The sequence below is a fragment of the Prinia subflava genome, chromosome 24, assembly GCF_021018805.1.
Source record: "Prinia subflava isolate CZ2003 ecotype Zambia chromosome 24, Cam_Psub_1.2, whole genome shotgun sequence".
Lineage (NCBI taxonomy): Eukaryota > Metazoa > Chordata > Aves > Passeriformes > Cisticolidae > Prinia > Prinia subflava.
The window spans coordinates 2,833,710-2,855,781 of record NC_086270.1 but is presented as its reverse complement, the minus strand read 5'-3'; the positions used below and the strand labels follow the sequence as shown (position 1 = coordinate 2,855,781).

The window sequence follows — 22,072 nt, the reverse complement described above, 5'->3', positions numbered from 1 at the left end:
GTCCCTCACATGCTGGCTCAGCCTCCCTCTGCTGAATAAGATTAAATCATGTGTTACTGCTTGGTTATTCTTAACTCCTTCATTCACTGTTCTGCTGTAACTTGCAGAGCTTGGGAAGTCAAAAATAAGTGTGTGGGCAGCAAGATTATGGTGACTGTCAAATGAGAAAGGGATTTTAGGCATCTTTGGTTCTCTCCATGTTGGCTGGATGAAGTCCAAGACACAAGTATTTGAGGAAGAAGGGGAGCAGTCTCCCAGGAAAAAGCAGATTTCAAGCTGTGTTCTGGCTTAGTTCCTGCAGACACTAACTCCTTTCTAGCAAGTCTTTTACTATCAAATCCATAGTGCTTTAAATGCCTAGGCACTAGGGAAGAATTGATGCTTCACTTGAAAAATCTGGCCGTCAACTTAACCTAAACTTCATCACCTTTTCTTTTAAGAACTTCCATGGTCTATAAAAAACCAGTGAGAAAAACCAAAAGGAAGCTTGAATTGTCACCCAGCTTGGTTTCAGAAACCACAACAACAAAGGATATTTTGAGGCTCTGTAACAAGCTGTGGAGGGTGACACCTCCCTGACACTGTCACCGTCTGGAAATTCTCCTCCTAACAGAGTTCATTGGATTTCAGGGTTCTTCAGGAAATGTTCCCCTACACACAGCTCTGCCTGTTCTCTTCAACAAGGTGATGTTTTTAATAATTAGCCCTATTGCTGATTTCTCCCTAGCTCTTTCTTCCTCTTTGCTGGGCAGCCAGGTCTATGATGTCAACAGTTACCTGTTTTGTCAAGAAAATTGCTTTTCAATCTAGAATCCATATCTTTAGGGATTTTTTCCAACTGTTTTTCACCTTCTTGAAAATGTCCTTCTCTATTCTTGTCCTTTGCTGAAAAAGTCTCTTTGCCATTATCTTGTGTTATGCTAAAATCTTTTTGAAGTGATTTAAATACAGGGCCCTGCTCAAAGGGGGAAGTGAGATCCTTTTGGATTGCATTCTGAACCTGAATTTCTTTTTCATTGTCCAGTTCATGATCTGGAACACTCTTGCCCTCTTCCAGATGATCTTCATCATGAATTGCTGAAGAAAGAGCGTCTTTTGGAGTGAAATTTTGATCATCTTCATTGTCACTCCCAATAACAGGTATGCCTGCAAGCTCCCCAGAGTTCAGAAAATAATCATGATCATCACCCTGCAGTGAATTCTCGGGTCCTGCTCGGTTCGGTGCTCCGTACGACAAGCTCTCGAGGGCCGGTGTTAAGCTGTGGTCAGCGTCCTCAGACATCTCTGCATCCAGGATTTCACCACCTAGGGAGGAAAGAATCTCAGTGAACAGTCAGAAAACTCACCAACTTCATGTGTAACAGAGGAGAAGGGTGAGTGTCCCAATCTCTCTCAATACTCTCAGCCTTCTCAGGCCAGCATTAATGTGAAAACTTTGCTGATACAGAAATGGTTCAGTCCCTCTCACCACTCTGAAGCAGAAGCTGAACTAAGTAAAACTAATCAAAGAAAAAAGAACATTCATTTCCATTCACCTCACTTGTAGCACTTGTGGAGAAGGTAATGCAGGAGGGGATGAGCAGGAAGGGCTGGGATAAGGGCAAGACAGTCTTGTTCAGCAGCAATGACACTTCCAAGAAAGGCTTTGTGAAACTATGACATTAGAGAATAAAGAGAAATACTTACATTTTTCTGTAATATCAAATACTGCATCAGATTTATCTTCAAACTGTAAAAAAGGAAAGCACTGTGTCATTGTCTTGGTCAGCTGCCATGTAGTTTGCTAAAAAGTATCTGATCAAAACCAAGCACAAGGATCACAATTCCTCTTCCTCCTTCCTTCCTTGCCTCAAGCAAATTTTTATGAATTAAGACTGTTACATCACTGAGAAGCCACACCTACCCTAATGAGTTCAGAATAGATAGAAAAGGCACCCAAGAAAAATTTAGAAATAGTGTTGCTTCTCAGAGGAGGGAGGGAAGGGAATGTCAATTTTCCCTTCTACCTGGGATACTGATACAAGGTCAAGGGCACAGATTCTGCCCTGATGCTCCAGGAGCCTTCATTCCCTCTGAACACTGTAAAGGAAAACCAGGAGCATGGGCAGCTCCCACTGCACAGATCCAAGGGTTTCACCTCTCCTACAGGGAATCCTCTTTCCAGGAACAGGGAAATGTAATGTTTAACTTCCCAACACAGCGAGCATCAGTGTGAGCATAAGCACAGAAGAACCAGATGCTGATTGAGTGCTGCACAACCATCAGTCTGCATTAAACATCCTCTGACAGATGTTGAAATTGTTGGCATGCTTGGATGCTGCCTGCAGAAGGATAATTAAAGTTTTCTTCAGACTGTTCAACTCACTAGCAGCCTTCTTTTCTGCCCAAGAGATAACAGTAATTCATTTACACCCTCTCTCCTTTCTCTGCGTTGCCAGCTCTACACTTCTTTCCTGGTAGATCCTGCTCACACTGCAATTCTTAAGCCATCTTAGGGAAAGTAATGGGATTTGATAGCAAAGGGATAAGCCCTAATTTCATTTAACTTAAGTCATTTAGTTGACAAATCCAGTATTTCTCAGGAGTGTGATGGGAACTATCAGTTTGGTGGCAGCCAGTTCTAGGAAAGAATGACAACAGACTGTCCCAGAGGTCATTTGATGGCAAAAAGTCTCTTTCCAGTACCCCTTGCAGGTCTGCAAAGAGAAGGGAGCTCCTTCAGCTTAACTGGACACACATGGAATAGTGAGGACCTGTCCAGCACATCAGCTGGATACTGCCCCAGAACTTTCTAGTTTCTCTGAGCAGACACTTGAGGCTGGAAAATGAAACACAGAACCAAAACAAAACAAGGTTACAGCTCCACAAGGCCAATGCAAGTCTCCTCCATGTAATTATCTATAGGGAAGGAGTAAGGAAACACCTCCCAGGAAGGTTTGCAAGGCCTGAGCTCTGTTCCTGCTGTAAGGATCTCAGGAGCATTTGGAAGATGGAAGTTTAATGTTGATCTAGAAGCCCATTCACAGTCAACTAAGTTTACACAGGTAAAACTAATTCCCATAAATACTGGATATACTAAGTGCTATTAGAAGCTGCTGAGGACAAGGACAGCAGGGGTGGGCTGCTATTAGAGAAGAACATGGAGAGGAACTTGTTGTCATTTGATAATATCAGAGCATGAAGTTTTGGGAGGCAAAAACAATAGACCAGGTCCTTGACTCTATACTGACCTTTTCTGATCCTTTTTTGCTTCCTGTCAGGAATTCTCTATCCTCCCCAAAAATGTCACAACAGAATTTGATGGTAGGATGAAGGGAATTTTCAGTTGAGACGAAGCATGAACTCATCCTTTTCTCAGAGTAGATTTGTATCAAAGTACTTCAATTTTTTTGAGACCCAGAGTACCTGGGGGAAAGTATTCCAGGTCCTACATAGCCCTGGTTGCCTTACACACCCAAACCCTCGGTATTCCTTCTTCTCTTCCCAAGATAAAAGATAACAAATCTTTTGCCAACAGCTAACAACCCCAGGAAGGTTCATATTAGCCAGGGATACATTTTGCAAGGTGGGTCTCTCTAACTGTTTCATTCAAAGAAACACTAACAGGCAAGTCAGCACAAGGGGCCACCTGCAAGAGCATCAGGGACTCCCATAAATATTATGGAGAAGCTGGAAAACATTTACCATCTACCTGGAAAGAATCCAAGACACTTCCCAAACATAAGGTCATCCTAGGGGAAAAAACCAACCCTGTTTTGTTTCTTTACTCATTATTTTGTGAGGCTACGAGAAGAAGAGATCATCTTGGATATCTTCTTCTTTCAAAAGGTTTGAGTACAGAGGAAGATCTGTGTCTGTGCTCAAAAGATTTCCCTGGAAATATTTATAAACCAGGAACTCCAGCATCTGACAATACCAGCAGCCTTATCTAAGTCACTGTCTAGTTTGTGACTGTGAACAGCATCAGAACTCCCACATGGTGTAAATTCAAAGGGAGAAAAGCAGGGAAAGTGTTTGGATGGTTGTGTGTGTGTACACATATGAATCTACACACACATAAATATATATATATATATCCAGCAAATTACTCATTCTATAAGTCTATAACTGGACTGTCCCCGAAATTAGAGCTTATATATTTTTTTGCTGCATTAATGTGGGGTATTCTCTTAGTTATACACTTCTAGTCCCTTCCCCAATGTCATTACAGTCTTGTTTAATGCCATCTCAGGAGGAAATTTTGTGTATCACTAGTTACAAAAATGTATCACTTTAATCAATCATTAGCTTTTAACTGGATTATGGTCTTGTATCACACAGAAATGTGAACAACACCCACCTTACTATTTCTGTATTATTCTATTACAGTTCTGCAAGGCAATTCCCTCTCTCCAGTCCTCAGGCTTCCTCCTTTCATGAGCCATCATCACCCTTAATTCCTTTTATTTCTTCTGCTCAAAGTTTCTAAGATTTAGTGAGGGGTGGAACAAAAGTACTTGAGGGGCAAACATGGGACTGATGGCATTTCCTCTGGGTCACTTTTGCCAGATCTGAGAAGAGAGGTACCTCAACACCCCAGATTAAGTTCTTGATAACTGCAAAAAAAAGTCTCAGGAACAGAAAGTTTTATCTTCAAATACTGAGGCTTAAACTCTTCAACTCAGTCCTCAAAACACACTTGCAGTTGTAAAACAAAACTCAAGAATACAATATTCTAAACCACCTTCATTAAAATCACCTTGGCCAATATTTGCCAGAGAAAATAATTCTGAGTGGTTTTAATAATTTAACTCCATTATAGTTTAATACAGAACAGTTTGAGTTTGATATTAGTGAAATTCAATGTTTTAGGCTATATCTTTCTTAGTGACTGCTTCATTAGCTAGCACTGCACACAAAGCAGTGCTCTGCCTACTCAGGCTGTAAAAAACAAATAAATGAATGAATGAAATGAAACAAGGATACAGAAATGGTGACAGAACAATGAGGTATTTCTGACAGCAGTGTGACTTGCTGAAAATTAAACACTCTACAAATAAAGACAGCACTGCTTTTATAAAAAAAAATTAAAGTTTCACCAGATATGTCACTGCTTTTTTATAGATGTACATGAGACTGTAAAGGAGCAGTGTCACTGCCTCAGCACTAATGTGCCTTTGCTGGGAGCAAGGGACAGAAGGACACATATTTACACTTCAATACAATGTGCTAATTTGAAATAACTAAAAAGCTGATCCATACCTTAATGGTGTTCAACATTGCCACGGCATCCATAAATCAAACAATTCATAGATTATTTTTGTGCAGTATAAAGAGAGAAGCTGCCTATGGCTATAGTATTGCTTTGTATGCAAACCAGAGAATTCCATTAAAAAATAAACAAAACAGTGTAACTATTTTACACAAACAGACACATGTTTCTAGTAAACTTCTGAAGTTTGATTTTACCATACCCATAAGCAAACTGTGGAAAGGAAGCAGATGTTAAGAGAATTACAATTAAAACAGTCAGAGATCATTCTCTGTACTTTCATCATCCTTCTATGCACATCATTCAACTGACAAGACATCACTTGAAACGAAAAAAAATAATAAAAAAGGAATTGAAATTTCAGTCGCTATTCCTGAGGCAGCTGGGGTGAGCTCAGGAAGCATCCCCTGACCTTTCCCACATGACACGGCGCCGGCAGCGATGCCAGGCAGCAATGCCAGGCAGGGATGCCAGGCAGGGATGCCAGGCAGGGATGCCAGGCAGGCAGCCAAGCACGCTGCACCTCTGCCATGCACAACTGCGCGGCACGCGCGGAAACGCGCAGCGGGTCCTGCAGGAGCTGCAACACTGCCGGCCCTGCGGATCCATACCTGCAGAGCACCTGGGGAGGGGACAGCCAGGGTGACAAAGAGCCAGGCTGCTGCAGGTACCTGCCACAGGAAAAGAAGGGCTGCGGCAGGAAGAGAACCTGGTGGGGTCACAGCCATAGAGCTGAGCGCGGCCAGGCTGGCACAGCCCCCCCTAGCCAGTCCTGGGACCCCTGGCACCGCCAGGGACAGCGGGAGCTCGGCAGGCTGGGGGTCTCTGAGGCTTCCCTGAGCCATGCTGAACACTTTAAAAGATTGTTTTTAATCTAGTCTGAGGGTAATACAGCGGAGACGGTGATGGGAGTTTTTAAAGGCAAATCCCAAACAAGTGTAAAAAATCAGGCATTTCCCAGCTGCTTGTGGCTCCCTATATTCTGTTCAAGAAATAGAGTTTTATCTTCCATCTCATTTACACATCTTCAATTTTTAAGTGTCAGGACAGAAGATTTAGGCATGTGCTGCTCCCCTTTCATTTCTGTGTTTTAAGAAATCTGGACAATTTACCAGAAATCACAGGGAGCAGTTCAGCATGGAAGTTTATCATCCTTTTCTGATAGTCCTGAGCTTTTGGAATATTCACAGGCCAATTCCAAACAAACCTTATCGTTTCCACACCCACCTAGCACACACACAGAACCTGGACACTGCTACCAACATATATGGGGCATGAATTTGTCAAACACACAGGAGTCACAGAGAGCCTTATTTTTTCTGGAATATTGGTGGGTTTAATTTATACCTACAAAAAGCATAGGAAGATACAAGTCCTTCTCCCATTCACCCACAAAATCATGAATTTGAGAAGGAACAGCTCTACATGTGATGGTTTCACCTTGCAATCAGAGAATCCCAGACTGGTTTGGGTTGGAAAGGACCTTAAAAATCATCTTGTTCCAAACCCTGCCATGGGCAGGGACCTTCCACTGTCCCAGATTGTCCCAAGCCATGTCCAACCTGGCCTTGGACACTTCCAGGGATGGGGCAGCCACAGCTTCTCTGGGCATCCTGTGCCAGGGATTCACTACCTTCAAAGGAAAGAATTTCTCCCTAGTATTTGTTATTAACAACAAATTTCCTTGCAATGGTTTTTGTAAAGACCCCAGATTTTGATGTGCTTGGGGCTTTGCAATTAAGAAACACACACAGACACAAGCCACACAAACAAACCAAGACATCCACAAGAAAGACTTCGCTTCCAAACAAGAAACTTCTTCCCTCAAAACCTCACCCCTGGCTCTGTGCTGAACTTCTCTGCTGCTGGTAAGACACAAACAACAACTAAGGCTGGGATTTTGGTTAAACTAAGGTTGTAAATGAGCTGAAATAAAAATAATTTCAGTTTCTCACAGCATAAAGCAGGAAAACTAAATAGAAATTAGAAGGATGTAAAAATCCCCAGTATCAGAGCAGGGTCTGTGTCACAACATGTTTATGCTGTGATGCTCAGCAGTTACTCCAAACCAAACGTTTCAGTTCATTTACATATTTTAGCTCATTCCACAAGCAGACCAGCACTGTCCAGATCACAAATGTGTGCTTTTGGCCAAAGCTTTCAAAAGTATGGCTAGTGAGAAGATTATGTTCTGCAAAGTATGGAATCCCCTTAATTCCATTTAGCTCAAAAGCTGAACAATTCACTAAGAGAGAGCCTTCACTGTGTTTTTTAGGGAAACACAGTCCATGGAATACAACTAAAAAGTACCCAGAATGACAATCCAGGTTGGAGCTGCAGCACTACAACCTCAGGAAGATCACTCTGCTCAATGTCTCTTCCAGAAAGGTGATTAACTATGTTAGTAATTAGTTGCTACTAGCTATATTACTAATAGGAGAAAAATTAAACCAAATCCACAGTAAATTATTTTTTAAAGAGAGTGATCTGTTTGAACCTGAAGTTGTCTGCTCGTCATTAGAATCTGTCCTCAAGTAAGAAACCCACCACCACAGGGTGGTTTTGTGCACAAATTGGGAAAATTTTCAACTCTAGCACCTTTTGCTTGCTGACAAACACAGGGGGACCATGCCCTGCTCAGCCTGGTTTGTGTTCCCAGCCCCTCACTGGTGACTGGGCTCAGCTCCTGCAAGTCCTTTCCCTTCTCCTAAGAGTTCAGTGCCAACAGCAATTGATGGTGCAAATGGGAGAGCTGCACATCCAATTCTATTTCAGTATTTCTGTCCTTAACAAGACAAAATATCTACTCATTCTTCAAAGTACCTTCTTGACTCTGGCTTCCTTTCTGCCTTTTCCACAATTAAACACAATAAAATCCTGTTAATAGCTTGTGTTAACTGTACTTCATAAAGCTTTGTGAGCAAACAGCACCATTGAAAGATGAATTTCAATACAGATGAAATCTTTTCATGTACTTTCAACTCTTTTAAGAAATACCAAGATTCACAGAGGTAGACAAATAAGTTATTAAAAAAACAATAATAAAAAAGGAAGTACTCCAAAATGTCTCCAGTGGGAATAACTCTGTATAGTTGTGCTAACTCTGTTTCAAGTTTTTCTCACCTAAATTTAAACAACTAAACATTAGTTTATTAGGCTAATGATTCACATTTCCTCTCTTTTAAAAGGAAATTAAGAAATTCTGGCAGCAGCAATTTATCCTGCCCTGGGACTGTGGACCAGCTATCAAAAGGGAAAAGGACCAAATGTAGAATTAAAACCTTGGCTTTGTCACCAAATATCTGATATATTAAACTGTGGTTATGACAACAATTGGTCATCACACATTTTTTACTAAAAAGTTCAAAGGCATTAGACACAACACACTTTAAAGGTATCTAATGTAGAGGTAACCCCTATAATACTTTTAAATAATACCCCTATAATACTTTTTAAATGAAACAAATTTATCTAAAACAGCAGGAAACACAGTAACCAAAATTAAACACATTGCCATCATTCTTCAATCAGTATTCACAGAAAGGACAGATACATCACTTATTTTTTGTATCAATACCAGTTTGGTAAAGCAAGTTACAGTCTCTTGAACTTTTTACTTCCCTTGGAATTTCTGAGGAGCACTTCCAGAGGAAAAGAAAATGATATTACAGGCAGAATAAAGGCTAAAAGGATGGACAGTGCAGGCACCTCCAGTTTTGCTCACATGTCCTCAATGAAATAATCTCTGCTGCAGAAACCTTCTCTGGAAGAGTTCAGAGGATCCCAGAGAACAAAGGTTACAAGCAACAGCACGAGTGGGGTCCAAGAGCTCTCAGGCCTTTCCCACACTCATGGAATGGATGATGGAAATCATCTGAACTGAGTCAGTCACTGACAGAAAACCTTGAAGTTTGTGAGAGAAATCTTCCTAGAAGGCATTCTGGAAGGAATGATGAGGTACAAGAGTCATCAGTTGTAGAATCACAGGATGGTTGGGTTGGAAGGGACCTTAAAAATCATCCAGTTCCAACCCCTAATGAGAGAAGAGTTGAGATAACCACTCCAAGAATATTGTGATTTCAGAATTAAATTCCACAGTCCTAAAGATGCAAAAGGCTTTGAATTGGGCACAAAGAGCTGACTTAACTTGCTGTATTTTACACAGTGTGAAAAGTCTTGACCTTAATGCAGTCTGGGATCCATTATGCTCATTTTTGAAAAGAGAATTCAAAGATTATGACACTAAAACCTCCTTTGAGAGGTGCACAAGCCTTCACAGAGAAACATTTTCATCATCTTTGTATCATTCTGGAGTAATTCAGCAACAAAACTTTCTAAATTAGATGATCTCCTTCAATTTTTAATTCCAGTCATGCAAAATTAAAAATCTTTTGCAAACACTTGTTTTATTGATGTGGACACCCAAGTGTTCACCTGTTCACACCACATTAATTTCCAACAGCCCAAGTGTCAAATTTCAGTACAGCCCAAACTGTCTTGTGTAGTCCAAGGGGGTATAGACAACTGTTGTAAATAAATGAACATTCCAATCAAAACAATTAACTGTTCTAAACAATGATATTATACACAAATTAAAGCTGAATTGCTATAAATATTTTTATAAACTACATAAAAAACATACTAGCAGATATCTTTCAAGTTAATATTGATCTTATGCAGTAAATGTTTTTTCCTTAGCATACACAAAAGTTTGATTTAGGGCAGAAATCGACCTGCTCTAAAACAGTTTAGCCATAAACACTTACCAAAACCTATTAAAAATCAAATTAGATAAACTTCTGTCAGTCTTAGACTGGCAAAAACTTTATTCCTTAGTTTGTTGCTCATTCATGGATTAAGAGATGGTGACTGCTTATCCATGGGATTTGCAACATGCCAATTTCAGTGTATGTGCTTCTGGAATAATTGCAGAGATTCTAATACTGGAAAGAACAATTCTGAAAACACCATGAATTGCTAAGTTCCTGTCTGAAGAAATCATTAAATTAGTCTTTATTTTCACCACACAACGCAAAATAATTTTTATAGGAAATGCTTGTTCTGCCTTAGGCACAAGACTTGGACAAATCCAAAATCATGACCTCCTGTAGAACAGAAACTGGGCCACTATGGGGAAGAGAACTGGGATATGCAGGTCTTCCATGACCTCATTAATTATTAGGAGATCTCTTTTTGCTGGATTTACAGTTTGCTAATCTCACTCCTAACAGGCTCCATCAGCCTTTGGATTCACTTCTCCCTGTGTTCCTCAAGAATATCTTGGAGCAAAACTGGCTTTGGGTTGATGCCTCACAAGCAAGCCGTGTTTCCTCTTTCCTAACTTGCCCAAGGCAACACAATTTTCCTGGATCATTCCTAAATTTTACTGAAGTGCTGTGAACGTTGTTGATGCCAACAGCACAGGAAGATTTCCATCACTTACAGAGAATTGTGGAGCAATAACTGATGGAGACTTCCAGACTTGGCACCCAGGGAATAATTAGCCAACAGAGAGAGAAATGATTTTTCCTGAGACCAATGAAGATGATACTGACTGGATGTTATTTGTTATTCCTCAGTGGATAACTCAAAAGCTTGAGAAAAGGCAACATTCTCTTCTTCTGCAGGTGACACCAAGCAACTCTAGAGATAAATGGAGCATGTCAAGGCAATGAGCATGAAGAAACCAGAGACACCAGGACAGACTGCACGACTTCTGAGCAACCTGCTCCAACACCTGACTGTCCTCATGGTTTAGAAGTGTTTCCTTATGTCCACTAACATTTCAATCACTGGCAATGAAGTTTAATTCAAGATTTCTCAAGTTACTGCCCTACATGCAGCCATTTCCCTTCACACTTCTTGCAGCTAGCCACTATTTGATTTGCCCAAAAGACCTGCATGTTTATGAACTGTCTGTGAGCAATTCCACAAAATTCTGGGAGCCTGTAAATAAAGTGTTTGAAAGACACAGGTCTAAGAAATTCACAGATGATGTTCATTCCCTAACTGCAGAGTAGTCAGACATGTACACAACTCACCCAGCGAGACCCTTGGGAGGTCATGTTCTGTTTGGTAACAATTCGTTTCAATGTTCATCCACAATTAGTTTCACTATAATCACAAGTTTCAAGTTCCCTGACACAAATTCAGCAGTTAAAACCTCTCTCCCTTGCACCAAGGGAAAACTTGAGCCTCTGCTCTTGACTTTGCCGAGGCTGGAGAAGGGGAAAGCTTTTTCATCTTTGGGAAAAGGAAACTGGACAGCTCAGTCTTGTAGTGGGCTATGGACTCTTCCACACAAGCACAAACATGATTTAAACCTCATTCCTGGCAAAAAGCTTTCAACCAAATGCTACATTGTGTGCAGGAAAGAGGACTGGGCTCATGGCAAGATTATTTTCAGCACTGCTTAAGACATTCACCCACAGCTCCTTCACAGCTACAAAGTGTTGGGCACGAAGAACCTTCCACTGGTTTAAGACATGAAGTAATTCAAGTAAACTTAAACTTGATCATCTTGGAGGTGCTTTCCAACCTTAATGATTCTATGATACCAAACAGATGAGAATGGACAGTGTGTTTAGAGACCAAGAGGTGACAATGATGGCCCAAGTTGTGACAACGAAGGACCAAGAGCTGGGATGTTCATGGCTAAAGGTATTGGCACAAGGGTTACAGCCAAGTCCTGGAAGGGGCATGGCTAACAGAAGTCACTCAATGGTTACAGCCAAGTCCTGGAAGGGGCATGGCTAACAGAAGTCACTCAATGGTTACAGCCAAGTCCTGGAAGGGGCATGGCTAACAGAAGTCACTCAATGGTTACAGCCAAGTCCTGGAAGGGGCATGGCTAACAGAAATCACACAGGGGTTACAGCCAAGTCCTGGAAGGGGCATGGCTAACAGAAGTCACTCAATGGTTACAGCCAAGTCCTGGAAGGGGCATGGCTAATGGAAGTCACTCAATGGTTCCAGCCTGAGTGCTCAAGAATTGGATGGTGCTGCCATCTTGACTCACTCTGGCCTGACATGGACAACTGAAATTCAGAGGAGCAGCAAGGACATCGTGCTTTAAACAAGGAGACGGACGGTGACGACAGCTCCTGATTAGCTGCAAGTTTATTATTTAAGTGATGCCAAGACGCTCGTGGCGATGATGCTTGGACAGTGCCCTGGGGGAGAGGAAGCTGAAGGGCCCCGAGGCCGGAGGGGGAGCGCTGCCGGCCTGGGGCCGGGCACCTCGTGGGGCTCGGTGCCCCCGGGACCCCCGGCGGGGCCGCGCCTCGCCCGCCGCATCCCGCCCCCGCCCGCGCCCCCCGCGCCCCCCACTCACCCTGCCGCGGGGGCCGGGCCCCTCCTCCTTGGCCTCCGCCATGTTGCGCCCCCCCTCAGCTGTCCCAGCCCGGGGCGAGGGGCCGGGGGTCACTCCCTCTCAGCCTCCCCCGCGCTCCGGGGGGCGGAGGCTCCGGGGGGCTCCGCGGCGCGGCGGGCGGGGCTGAGGGGGGGCCCGGCGGCTCCCGGAGGGCGGCGGGGAGGGGGGGCTCGGACCCGCCAGGCCGCGGCCGCTGCTCCCGGAGCTGCCCCGACCAGCCCAGCGCGGGGCCGCTCCGCGCATGCGCCGCGCGCCTGCGCGCGCCCGCGCAGGCGCGGCGGGGGCTCGGCGGGGCCGCGGGGTCGGGGGCGCCCCCGGGGCGGGGGGGACGCTCCGGGATCCCGCGGCGGGAGCGGCCCGGGGGCGCCGCCGCCGGCACGGGGCCTGCCAGCACCGGGCCTGCCAGCGCCGGGCCTGCCAGCGCCCACACGGCGGCCGGGACCGCGTGGTGTGGCTGTCGCGGCGGTGCCTGGTGGTCTGTGGGCTCCTGGCTCCTCAGGCGCCGCCGCGGTGGGAGCCCCGCCAGGCCACAGCAGCGCCCTCACGGCCTCTCGCCCCCGTGGCGCGCACCTCAAGTGTTCTGCCTCTTGTACCTCTGCTGCGTCATTCGTGAATTAATTCATTTTGAATTAATTTTTTTAAAAACTGAATTTAATTTTTGCTGGTACCGTTGCAAAATGTGGAATATGTAAAAAATTTCTGGAGGGTGTTCTGTGATGTTTGATGCGTGTGTACTTTCAAGCCTCATCAACAAGAAGGGAGGTCTAATCCGTGGAACAAACAGCAGCTCACCAGCTCTAAGTGATGTTCAGGTGTTAGAAAAACGAGTTATTGTTGGTAAAATTGCCTTGTTAAGGGTGAGGCTTCATGATCTCAGAGGTGGGGGCAGTTTAACAAAGCCTGGGGAGAAGGATGTGCCAGTGAGGGTGGACACAGGAAATGCGCCATTGATGGGCCATAAAGACACCTGGCACAACTGCCCGCCTGAGGAAACCCAAACCAAGAAAGAAAGAAAGAAAGAAACCCAACCTTGCAGTTGTGCTGAACCAACTCCAGCTCGCTGAAAGGTAATTCTGGCAAGGAGAGATCGCAACCACCAACTCATGGACCCCAGAAACCACCAAGCCAAAAGAAGAGAAACACTGAGCATGGCACTAATTAGCATGAGAAACAAAAGAGTCATTAGCCAGTAGAAGATAAAACACTAATTAAAAGAGAACTATGTAACACGTAGCCAATGAACACTGATGGCTTATTAAGAAAACTTTTGAAACCATGTTTCAAAAACATAATTTCTGAAATACAGATTATGGAGGTTTTTTATTGTGAGCAATGTCGGACATTGCCAGCATCCCAAAGTTGACGAGGACAATGTGTTCTTGTCTCTTTGATAATTAAATAATCTATCTGCTAATTAAAACTTGGTCTTAAAGGAAATCTCCACTTCCCAGTTTATCTGATTTGCACAATTATAGGATGGTGCTGAGCTGCATCTGCATTTCAGTGGTAACTGAAGTGATCCTTATATAAACACTGTCCTTCAGCTGGCCTGAAATGCTGGATACAGAATACTGGGATTCATTTAGGAGGTCTCTCTTAGAAATCATGGCATTCCAAGGACAGAGAGATAATTAATGTGATAATTTGATAATTAATACTTTTCACTTATGCAATAATCTTCATCCTCAAGTCTAAATTAAAATAATCCTTATCCTGAAGTCTAAAATAATTCTAGTTGATGAGTTGTTTTGTAAAATTTCTCAAAGAATTTGGGGGTTTTAAGTGTCAAAAGATGTTATATGTGAACTGCGAGCCTCATGTGAAATTTTATAGTAATTAAAAAATATATCTTTAGATAGCTACAAATGAAAAGAATTACTATTTTAATCTTTTTAAAATGGGGACAAAATACCATAACAATAAAAAAATTCATCGGGATTTATATTTAATTTTTTAAGAGTTAGAAATTTTAAGAGAAAGAAATTCTCAATATAGGGCTGTACATGTCATGGTTCCCCAGGTGTTGTGCACAAAAGTTCACTGTGAACACACAGGTGTCCCAAAAGCTCGTGGCTCACAGCACAGATGTGCTGTACGTGTGGGGACCAGCTGAAAAGGCACAAATTTCTCAGCAGGATTTTCTAGGAAAACATAAAATAGAGAAATAAGTTTACTACATAATAAATATAATAACGAATAAATATTTATTAACAAAAATGCTGATAAATTCTAGTGCGAGGAAGACCTTAAAAGTTTGAGTTTGGTTTAGGAATTAAGATATTTAGGAGAATAAACTTGCTTTTTCTTTTTGCCCTCTGGTTTCTGAGGCTTTGCAAAAGCTGCCCTCATGTTTTCAGTCTGAAGTTTAGAAATTGTGGGTGGTTTTGTGTTGACTAAACCTCTGGTTTTGTGCCATCCCAGTGCAAAATGCTCAGCCACTCAAGATAACTTCAAATACCAGGAGAACTCCAGTGGCATCACAAGACTCAACTAAACTAATGTAACTTCTTGGGGCTACATTGTAAACTTCCATAGTACGGAATAAAATTACCTTGTTCGAGCATTTTAAAGGGAACAGACATCTTTGTGTCATTGCTCGATTCTCCGAAGTGAATTAGAGAGTGATGGAAATATCTGAACTTTCAACATCCAACAGAAAATGCTTTGGGACCACTGTATGGAGTATTCTGTGAGAAACAGATGCTGTCACTACAATCGGTCACAGATCAGCACGTGCTGCTGAAATCTCTGCCTGCTGCAGGTTTGCTGAGGCTGCTGCTGCAATGGACACACGAGGGGGTGACAGTGAGAGCCACCATTTAAAGCCTGCTGTGGTCTGAGACATCCGAGGCTGTTCTCTGTAGGGTGTTGGAACCAGAGCAGGACGTTCTTCAGCTTGTCCAGACTCTTCTTAGGTGTTGTTGGCCAAGCTTTGGGAAGACCTGATTGTGGCTTTCCAGTGCCTGAAGGGGACAGAAGGAGAGATGGAGAGAGACTGTTTCCAAGGGCCTGGAGTGGCAGGACAAGGGGAAATGGCTCCCCACTGCCAAAGGGCAGGGTTAGATGGGATATTTGGAGGGAATCGTTCCCTGTGTGTTCCCAGCAGGCCCTGGCACAGGTCACTCTGAGAAGCTGTGGCTGCCCCTGGATCCCTGGAAGTGTCCAAGGCCAGGCTGGATGGGGCTTGGAGCACCCTGGGATAGTGGAAATTGTCTCTGCCCATGTCAGGGTTTGGGACAAGATGATCTTTAAGGTTCCTTCCAACCCAAACTGTTCCATGATTCTGTGATTCTACATGAAATGTCTGTGCACTAATGTGGCTAAAAAAGACACTGCAGAGCACGTAGATAATGTGGTGATGACTCCAGCAGAACAGAGCAAGATAAATGCCTGGAAAAGGTAGGGAAAAGATAAGATTGTTCCACGCTATTGTTTTTGAATTGCTTTTTAATTCACCCCTGGAGTGCCCATATTCCAATCTGCTGCACAATCCTGCGTGAGACTATTCCTCTTTAAACCGGTGACATTTAAAAAGGAAGCACGAAACCCCCTCCACACGCAGGCTGCAGTTCAGTGAACTGGATGAATGATCTTTGCACATCCCCACGGGCATGCACAGCTGAATATAGATCACCCAGAAAACCTGCCAGCTGTACAGAACGGGGCTGAGCACTCCTGCAAACCTGCCAGCCCTGTGGGCTGGGCACTCCTGCCTCTGCTCCAGGAGCAGAGAATTCTCTGCACAGAATTCCAGCTGCAGGTGGAACAGCCCTGCTGTGTGTTTCGGGCCAAGCACGAATTAATAACAACAAATAATCTTGTTTCTTTTCCAGTGAGCATCCAAATAGGACAGCTTTGGGAGATGGGTGGAAGAAAACATGGCTGTTGCAGATGTTTTACTCACAAATGATCATCAAATTGTTAATGTTGGAAAAGACCTCTAAGATCACTTAATCCAACCATCAACACAGCACCACCACCACATTCACCACTAAACCATCTTCTTTGGTTTAGTGCTTTGGTTTAGGGCTTTGGGCACTTCTCTGTCCTTGTTGTTGTCATGAACTGAGAAGGGATGTGCAGATGAGCAGCCAGTGGCCTTTTCTGTCCCAGGGATGGGCAAAACTGGACACATCTAAACTGTGGACACAATTTTAGGTGCTCTCAATACAGCAGACTCTTCTGAGGCAGGGCTGTAATGCTATAAGAAAATACAGGGAGTATTTCAGTGGAAAAACAATTGCAGTGGTGTTTCCTCTTGAGCCCTGAGGAGACAGGGGAGAGCCCGGGGCAGTGAGGATGTGGGTTTGTGTCCCAGCTCAGGGGCTGCTCTGGCTTTGTCCCTCCACGTGCTGGGTGGGATTTGCGTTTCCCTGGCACTGGTGATGTCAGGAGCTGCCAGGACAAAGGGGAACAGGAGTCTTGGAAACAAGGATCAAGGAAAGAGAAAAGCCAGGTTTTAAAAAGCGAACGCTTAGTCATAGAGACACAGACGCAGGAGGGCTGGCAGGGTCCTATTTCCATCCTGAGACTCCCCCTCATTCCCAGACTTGCTCTGGCTGTGTTTGCTGTTGAGATAACATCCCCTTCCCCCACCACCCACAGATAACTGAAGGAGCAGCAGTTGAAAAAGGAAAAAAAAAAAAAATAAAAAAGGCAGTTGCCTTGCTCTGCCTGCAGGAGAAATGTCAGGAAGTGTCTGGTGGTGGGTGGGATGAAAGGAGGAAGCTGAACTCTAAAGAGAATATTCTAGCTCTGCTCGTGCAAACAAATGCCCCTCTGTATTCTGCTTGATAAGAACATCCAGGAGCAGGTCCTCCTGCGTGCAGGAGTAACTTACACACCTCTGAGTGATTTATTTGTACATGCTGCATTACCCCCAGCACTCCATGAACTGGAGGGGAAAAGATGGAAAGAGCTCAGGAAAAGCACAAGCGTGATCAATAATTAATAGTGCCTTTTTTGTAATAGGAATGATCCAATATTAATTATGAAGTTAATTTCTGTTTGGATGGTTTGTGCATGTGTATGAAATTTGGACCAGGATTTAAGTTCAGTGCAATCATGCTTTTATTCTAATTACAATAATTATAAGTCTATTTTGCATCCCCTTTTTAAGTCTCAGTAACACAGGCTTTTGTTTCCAAACATGCCAGACAGCAGTTTTTGCACACCAAATATGGCAGCTCTCAGCTCCCCAAAGCGAATCTGGTTTTAAATACAAAAGAAATTGTTTTGATTCATTGTCAGTGTGCAAATGCGAAAATAAGCCCAGAACATGGGTCAAGATGAGTACTTTGGATTTCTAAAGTCACAGAGTCAACAGGGAGGAAAGAACTTAATTGCACATGTCATGAAATATTTAAACAGACAGTGACCAACATGCAGATGTGAGATGCAGACTTTTATAGCTAATTCTGTGTTACAAACAGCTGAGGCTGCTCTGCGTCAGAGACTCTGTATCTTCCTTACTCTGGAGCCTTAAAAATCATCAGTGCACCATTTTGAAGCTTGTTTTTTGTACTGGGTGATCTATTGGGAAAAATTCTTCAGCAGAAGCACAAAATCCAGACAGAGAACTGAGTTTCTTATTTAACTGTAGAGCACCAGCTCGATGCCCTCTTGGGACATGGGTACATCTCATCCACAGCAGACTGGAGGGTGTTACCATGATATTTAGAACTTACTATTTTCCATAATAAGATGCCAAAACTAATTTCCAAAAAGGAAACTTAGACTTTTGCAAAATCTGATTGTGCTCAAGGTCTGAGATAGATGTCAGGTTGTCAGAGCCGCGATCTTCCCCTGGGAAGTCTCTTCAAGTGCTTGATGCTACAGCAGGATTAATTTTATCTTTGTCTTCAGAGAGTCACTGAAGAATGACATGAATAACCTCTGGAGTTCTTTGCTCATTTGTGTTGTTTGGAGACCTCCTCTTTATTTGTGCCCACTCACAAATTCTGGTCGCTGCTTTTTAGTATCATCCTGAATTCATGCTGTGACTACATCACTTTTCCAAATGCAGAATAAAACTGTTTAATATTTCCACCATTTTTGCGTTATGAAAAAAGAAGGTTTTGATTTCCTGTTCCCTCTTTTGTGTTTGTCTTTTGGAAATAGCAGTGGATTAAAAATATGTATATACAGAGAAGACATTGGCAGTCTTTAGATTTTTTTAAGAAAATCATGGTAGCCTGATGAAATACAGCATTGTGAGTCTACTCCCTTCTGCCCCACTGACATTCCATGCATAGCCAAACATTAATCAGAGCTCAGCTCAGAATTGTTAGGATTTTGCAGAGGTGATGTATCTGTTTCGCTGCTGTCTCTGTGAGATGGAAGAACAGGATTCTCTGTAACAGTTACATCCCATTCTTGCCACATATTTATTGTCACAGAATCCCACACTGGTTTGGGTTTGAAGGGACCTTAAAACCCATCTTCTTCCACCCTCTGCTGTGGGCAGGGACACCTTCCACTATCCCAGGGTGCTCCAAGCCCTGTCCAGCCTGGCTTTGGACACTTTCAGGGACACAGGGGCAGCCACAGCTTCTCTGGGCAACCTGTGCTCACCCTCACAATGGAGAATTTCTTCCATATATTAAGCCTAAATTTCACCTCTTCAATGGGAAGCTATTCCTCCTTGTTCTGTCACTCCAGTTTCTGATGCAGAGTCCCTCTCCAGCTTTCCTGGAGGCTCCTGCAGATCCTGGAAGGTGCTGTGGGGTCTCCAAACAACCTTCTCTTCTCAAGATGAACAGCCCCAGCTCTCCCAGGCTGTCTCCATAGGGAAGGTGCTGGAGTCCCTTTATCAAATCCATGTCCCTCCCCTGGGATTGCTCCAACAGTTCCATGTTCCCCTTACGTTGGGAGCACCAGAACTGGATGCAATATTCCCGGGTGTCTGAAAGAATCCCCTCCCTCAGCCTGCTGGCCTCGCTCCTTTGGATGCAGCCCAGAGCCCAGCTGGCTTTCTGGCCTGCATCTAAGGGACTGTGGCCAGCAGGTGACAAAATGTGTCACAGTTTTAAATTCTCTTAATTGAAGAAATACAAAATTAAATTAATTATAGTAAAAAACCATAGAATTTTTTTTAATAGATGATATGGATGCTGTTAACTGTAGGGCAGCGGGATAAATTCTAGTTATGTCTATCTCATTACTCTCCACAGCTCAAGGACATGTCTGGATTGACAGCTTTGTCGTACAACTGTGCTGAGTGTTCCTGCAAGGCAGTGAGCACCCTTAACTCCAATTAACATCACTGGGAATGGAGGGCTCTTGGAGCCTCTCAGAAGACAGTCTTGGCATGCTCAGCTGTCCAAGGATCACTCTGCCCACTGGCAGAGCAGCTACTGCTGAGAGAGGAGACACAGGCAGCAAGAGGAGGGAAAGACCAGTTTATCCAGATTGTGTGATCTTATCAAGTCACAGAATTTCCCAAACTCAGAGCTTTCTATTTTTAAGCCTATGGGCATATTTCTCATGGTATAGAGGAAAAACCTCTTGGAGAGCAGATTTAATCCGTGTTCAAGGAGAGGTGAAAACAGCACTGGAGGGAGAGGAGAACCCTCATCATTGAGAGCCAAGGAAAGAGGCTGTGAGCTGAAGAGCCACTGCAGCAGCTCTTGGCCACTCCTGCCATCCTGCCTCAGCTTCAGGTACCAGGTGATGCTGTTGGCATTTTGCTTCCTCCTTTATTCTATCAAAGGTCACACTTCTTCATGACACTGCGGTGAGCCCCAGAATGATGAAATGTTCTGCAGGAATCCCTATTCTTCCAGGCAGGTTTATCCCACTGCACCACAGATTTGGTTTAGGAGAGCCTGCAGCAGGGCAAGGACTCTACCCTGCACCTTCTGGGTGCCTCTCTGCTCTGCTCTCCCTTCCCACTCCTCTCTTTGCTTCCTGATTCTCAAAATTCCTGAGTACTTCTAGTTCTGGGACACACTGGAATTTGTGCACACAGCCCTTAAACTGTTTTCTTCTTGGTCAAAATAGTCCAGAGAATGCCCAGGGAGTGCAGACATGGCATTTCCTCCCAATGTTTGATTGCTTCTTCAGTGGGAAGGGTTGTTAGTGGGATTCATGTTTGTTTGTACTTGGGACACTTACAGAACCTCATGGGGTAATTATTCCTAATTAGCAGCTTGGACACACGCTGCTCCTTCCTCCTACAATCTGCAATTAATAATACAGACATAATTCAGAATTCTCCTTGCCAGTCTTGTGTTTATGTTTATAACAGGAGGAAACAGTTTAGGGGAAAAAAATTATCTGAATCAATCACCTGCTGAGATCCACACAGGGATTACCTGAGGATTATCCTGTGCTCCTGGCAGCTGAGACATTCAGAACTTTGGGCACCTTGGTGTCAGCCTGATTTCCTCCTCATATTCCTCTAAGGTCTTTTCCTCATTAGTCACGGACTGCTTCTTACCATGGCTTGATTCAATTTTTAGATCAGTTGTACAGTATGAAAAATCCTCAGAAGTAGTAACACTAGTGTTATTTTTAAACACATTAATATTTTGAGGGTGAGAAAGACCTGGAGTTCTTCCTTTTTTGCTTTTCTCAATGACCCTTATTAAACTGAACTAATGCATGTGTGCACTGAACATCCCAATGAAGAGATCAATGTGAAGGATGGATAAATACTTCAACTCTTACCTCAGGTATCATAGAGAATTTACAGATATATTTGTTTACAGTGGAACATGCTGGGAAGAACATCCCAAGCTTTCTTCCTCAGTGTCTGTTTTTATATGAAACCAGCCAGCTGCCCAGCATGAACACTTACAAACCAGGTGATTGTTAACAGAGGTTGTTTTTACTTCAAGTTCTGCTCAGGCATCAGTTTTTCTTTGATTTGAAGTCCAGGATAAACACTCACATTGCAGCTGCAAAACATGGACTCTTACCCTGGCCTCTCCTTCTCTCCTTACCCTCTCCTTCTCCTGAAGGAGAAATTCAAAGCCACTTTGCAGACTTTGGACAAATTCTACAGATTTTCATTCTATGGAGTATTCATAGAGTCATAGAATCACAGAATAGCTCAAGCTGGAAGGAACCCAGAGGGATCATCGAGTCCAACTCCTGGTCCTGCCCAGACACCCCACCCTGTGCCTGAGAGTGATTTAATCCATTTGTCCAAATGCTCCTGGAGCTCTGGCAGCCTTGGGACTGGGACCATTCCCTGGGGAGCCAGGGCAGTGCCCACCACCCCTGGGGAAAGATTTTTTCCTATCATCCAACCTAACTTCCCCCTGCCACAACTCCAGCCCTTTCCTTGGGTCTGTCCCTGGTCACACAGATCAGAGATCTGAGCTGCCCCTCCCTTTTTTTTTCTGATTTTTGTTGTGCAGATTTTTGCAGACTTAGAAGAATTATACTCTTTATTTCTTTCGAAGAATTATAAAAATTAGTAGCTCCTGAAAATACAGTTCACT

At 43.6% G+C, this 22,072-nt stretch overlaps 1 protein-coding gene across 6 annotated transcripts in view; it reads right to left on the bottom strand.

Moving 5' to 3' along the window:
- The window catches only part of ZMYM4 (zinc finger MYM-type containing 4), a 41,899-nt gene extending 29,103 nt beyond the window's left edge, over positions 1-12,796 (bottom strand). For 2 of the 6 annotated variants that reach the window (XM_063418846.1, XM_063418849.1), the window contains exons 1-3: positions 12,585-12,785; positions 1,687-1,729; positions 1,189-1,305 (exon numbers count right to left, since the gene is read on the bottom strand). In XM_063418846.1, coding sequence (XP_063274916.1) covers positions 1,189-1,305; positions 1,687-1,729; positions 12,585-12,626 — 202 coding nt within the window. In that variant the 5' untranslated portion in view covers positions 12,627-12,785. Of the gene's footprint in view, positions 1-777; positions 1,306-1,686; positions 1,730-12,584 lie in introns of those variants that run through there. The other 4 variants (XM_063418845.1, XM_063418847.1, XM_063418848.1 and 1 more) reach the window with 4 other exon arrangements.
- Positions 12,797-22,072: the final 9,276 nt, after the last annotated feature.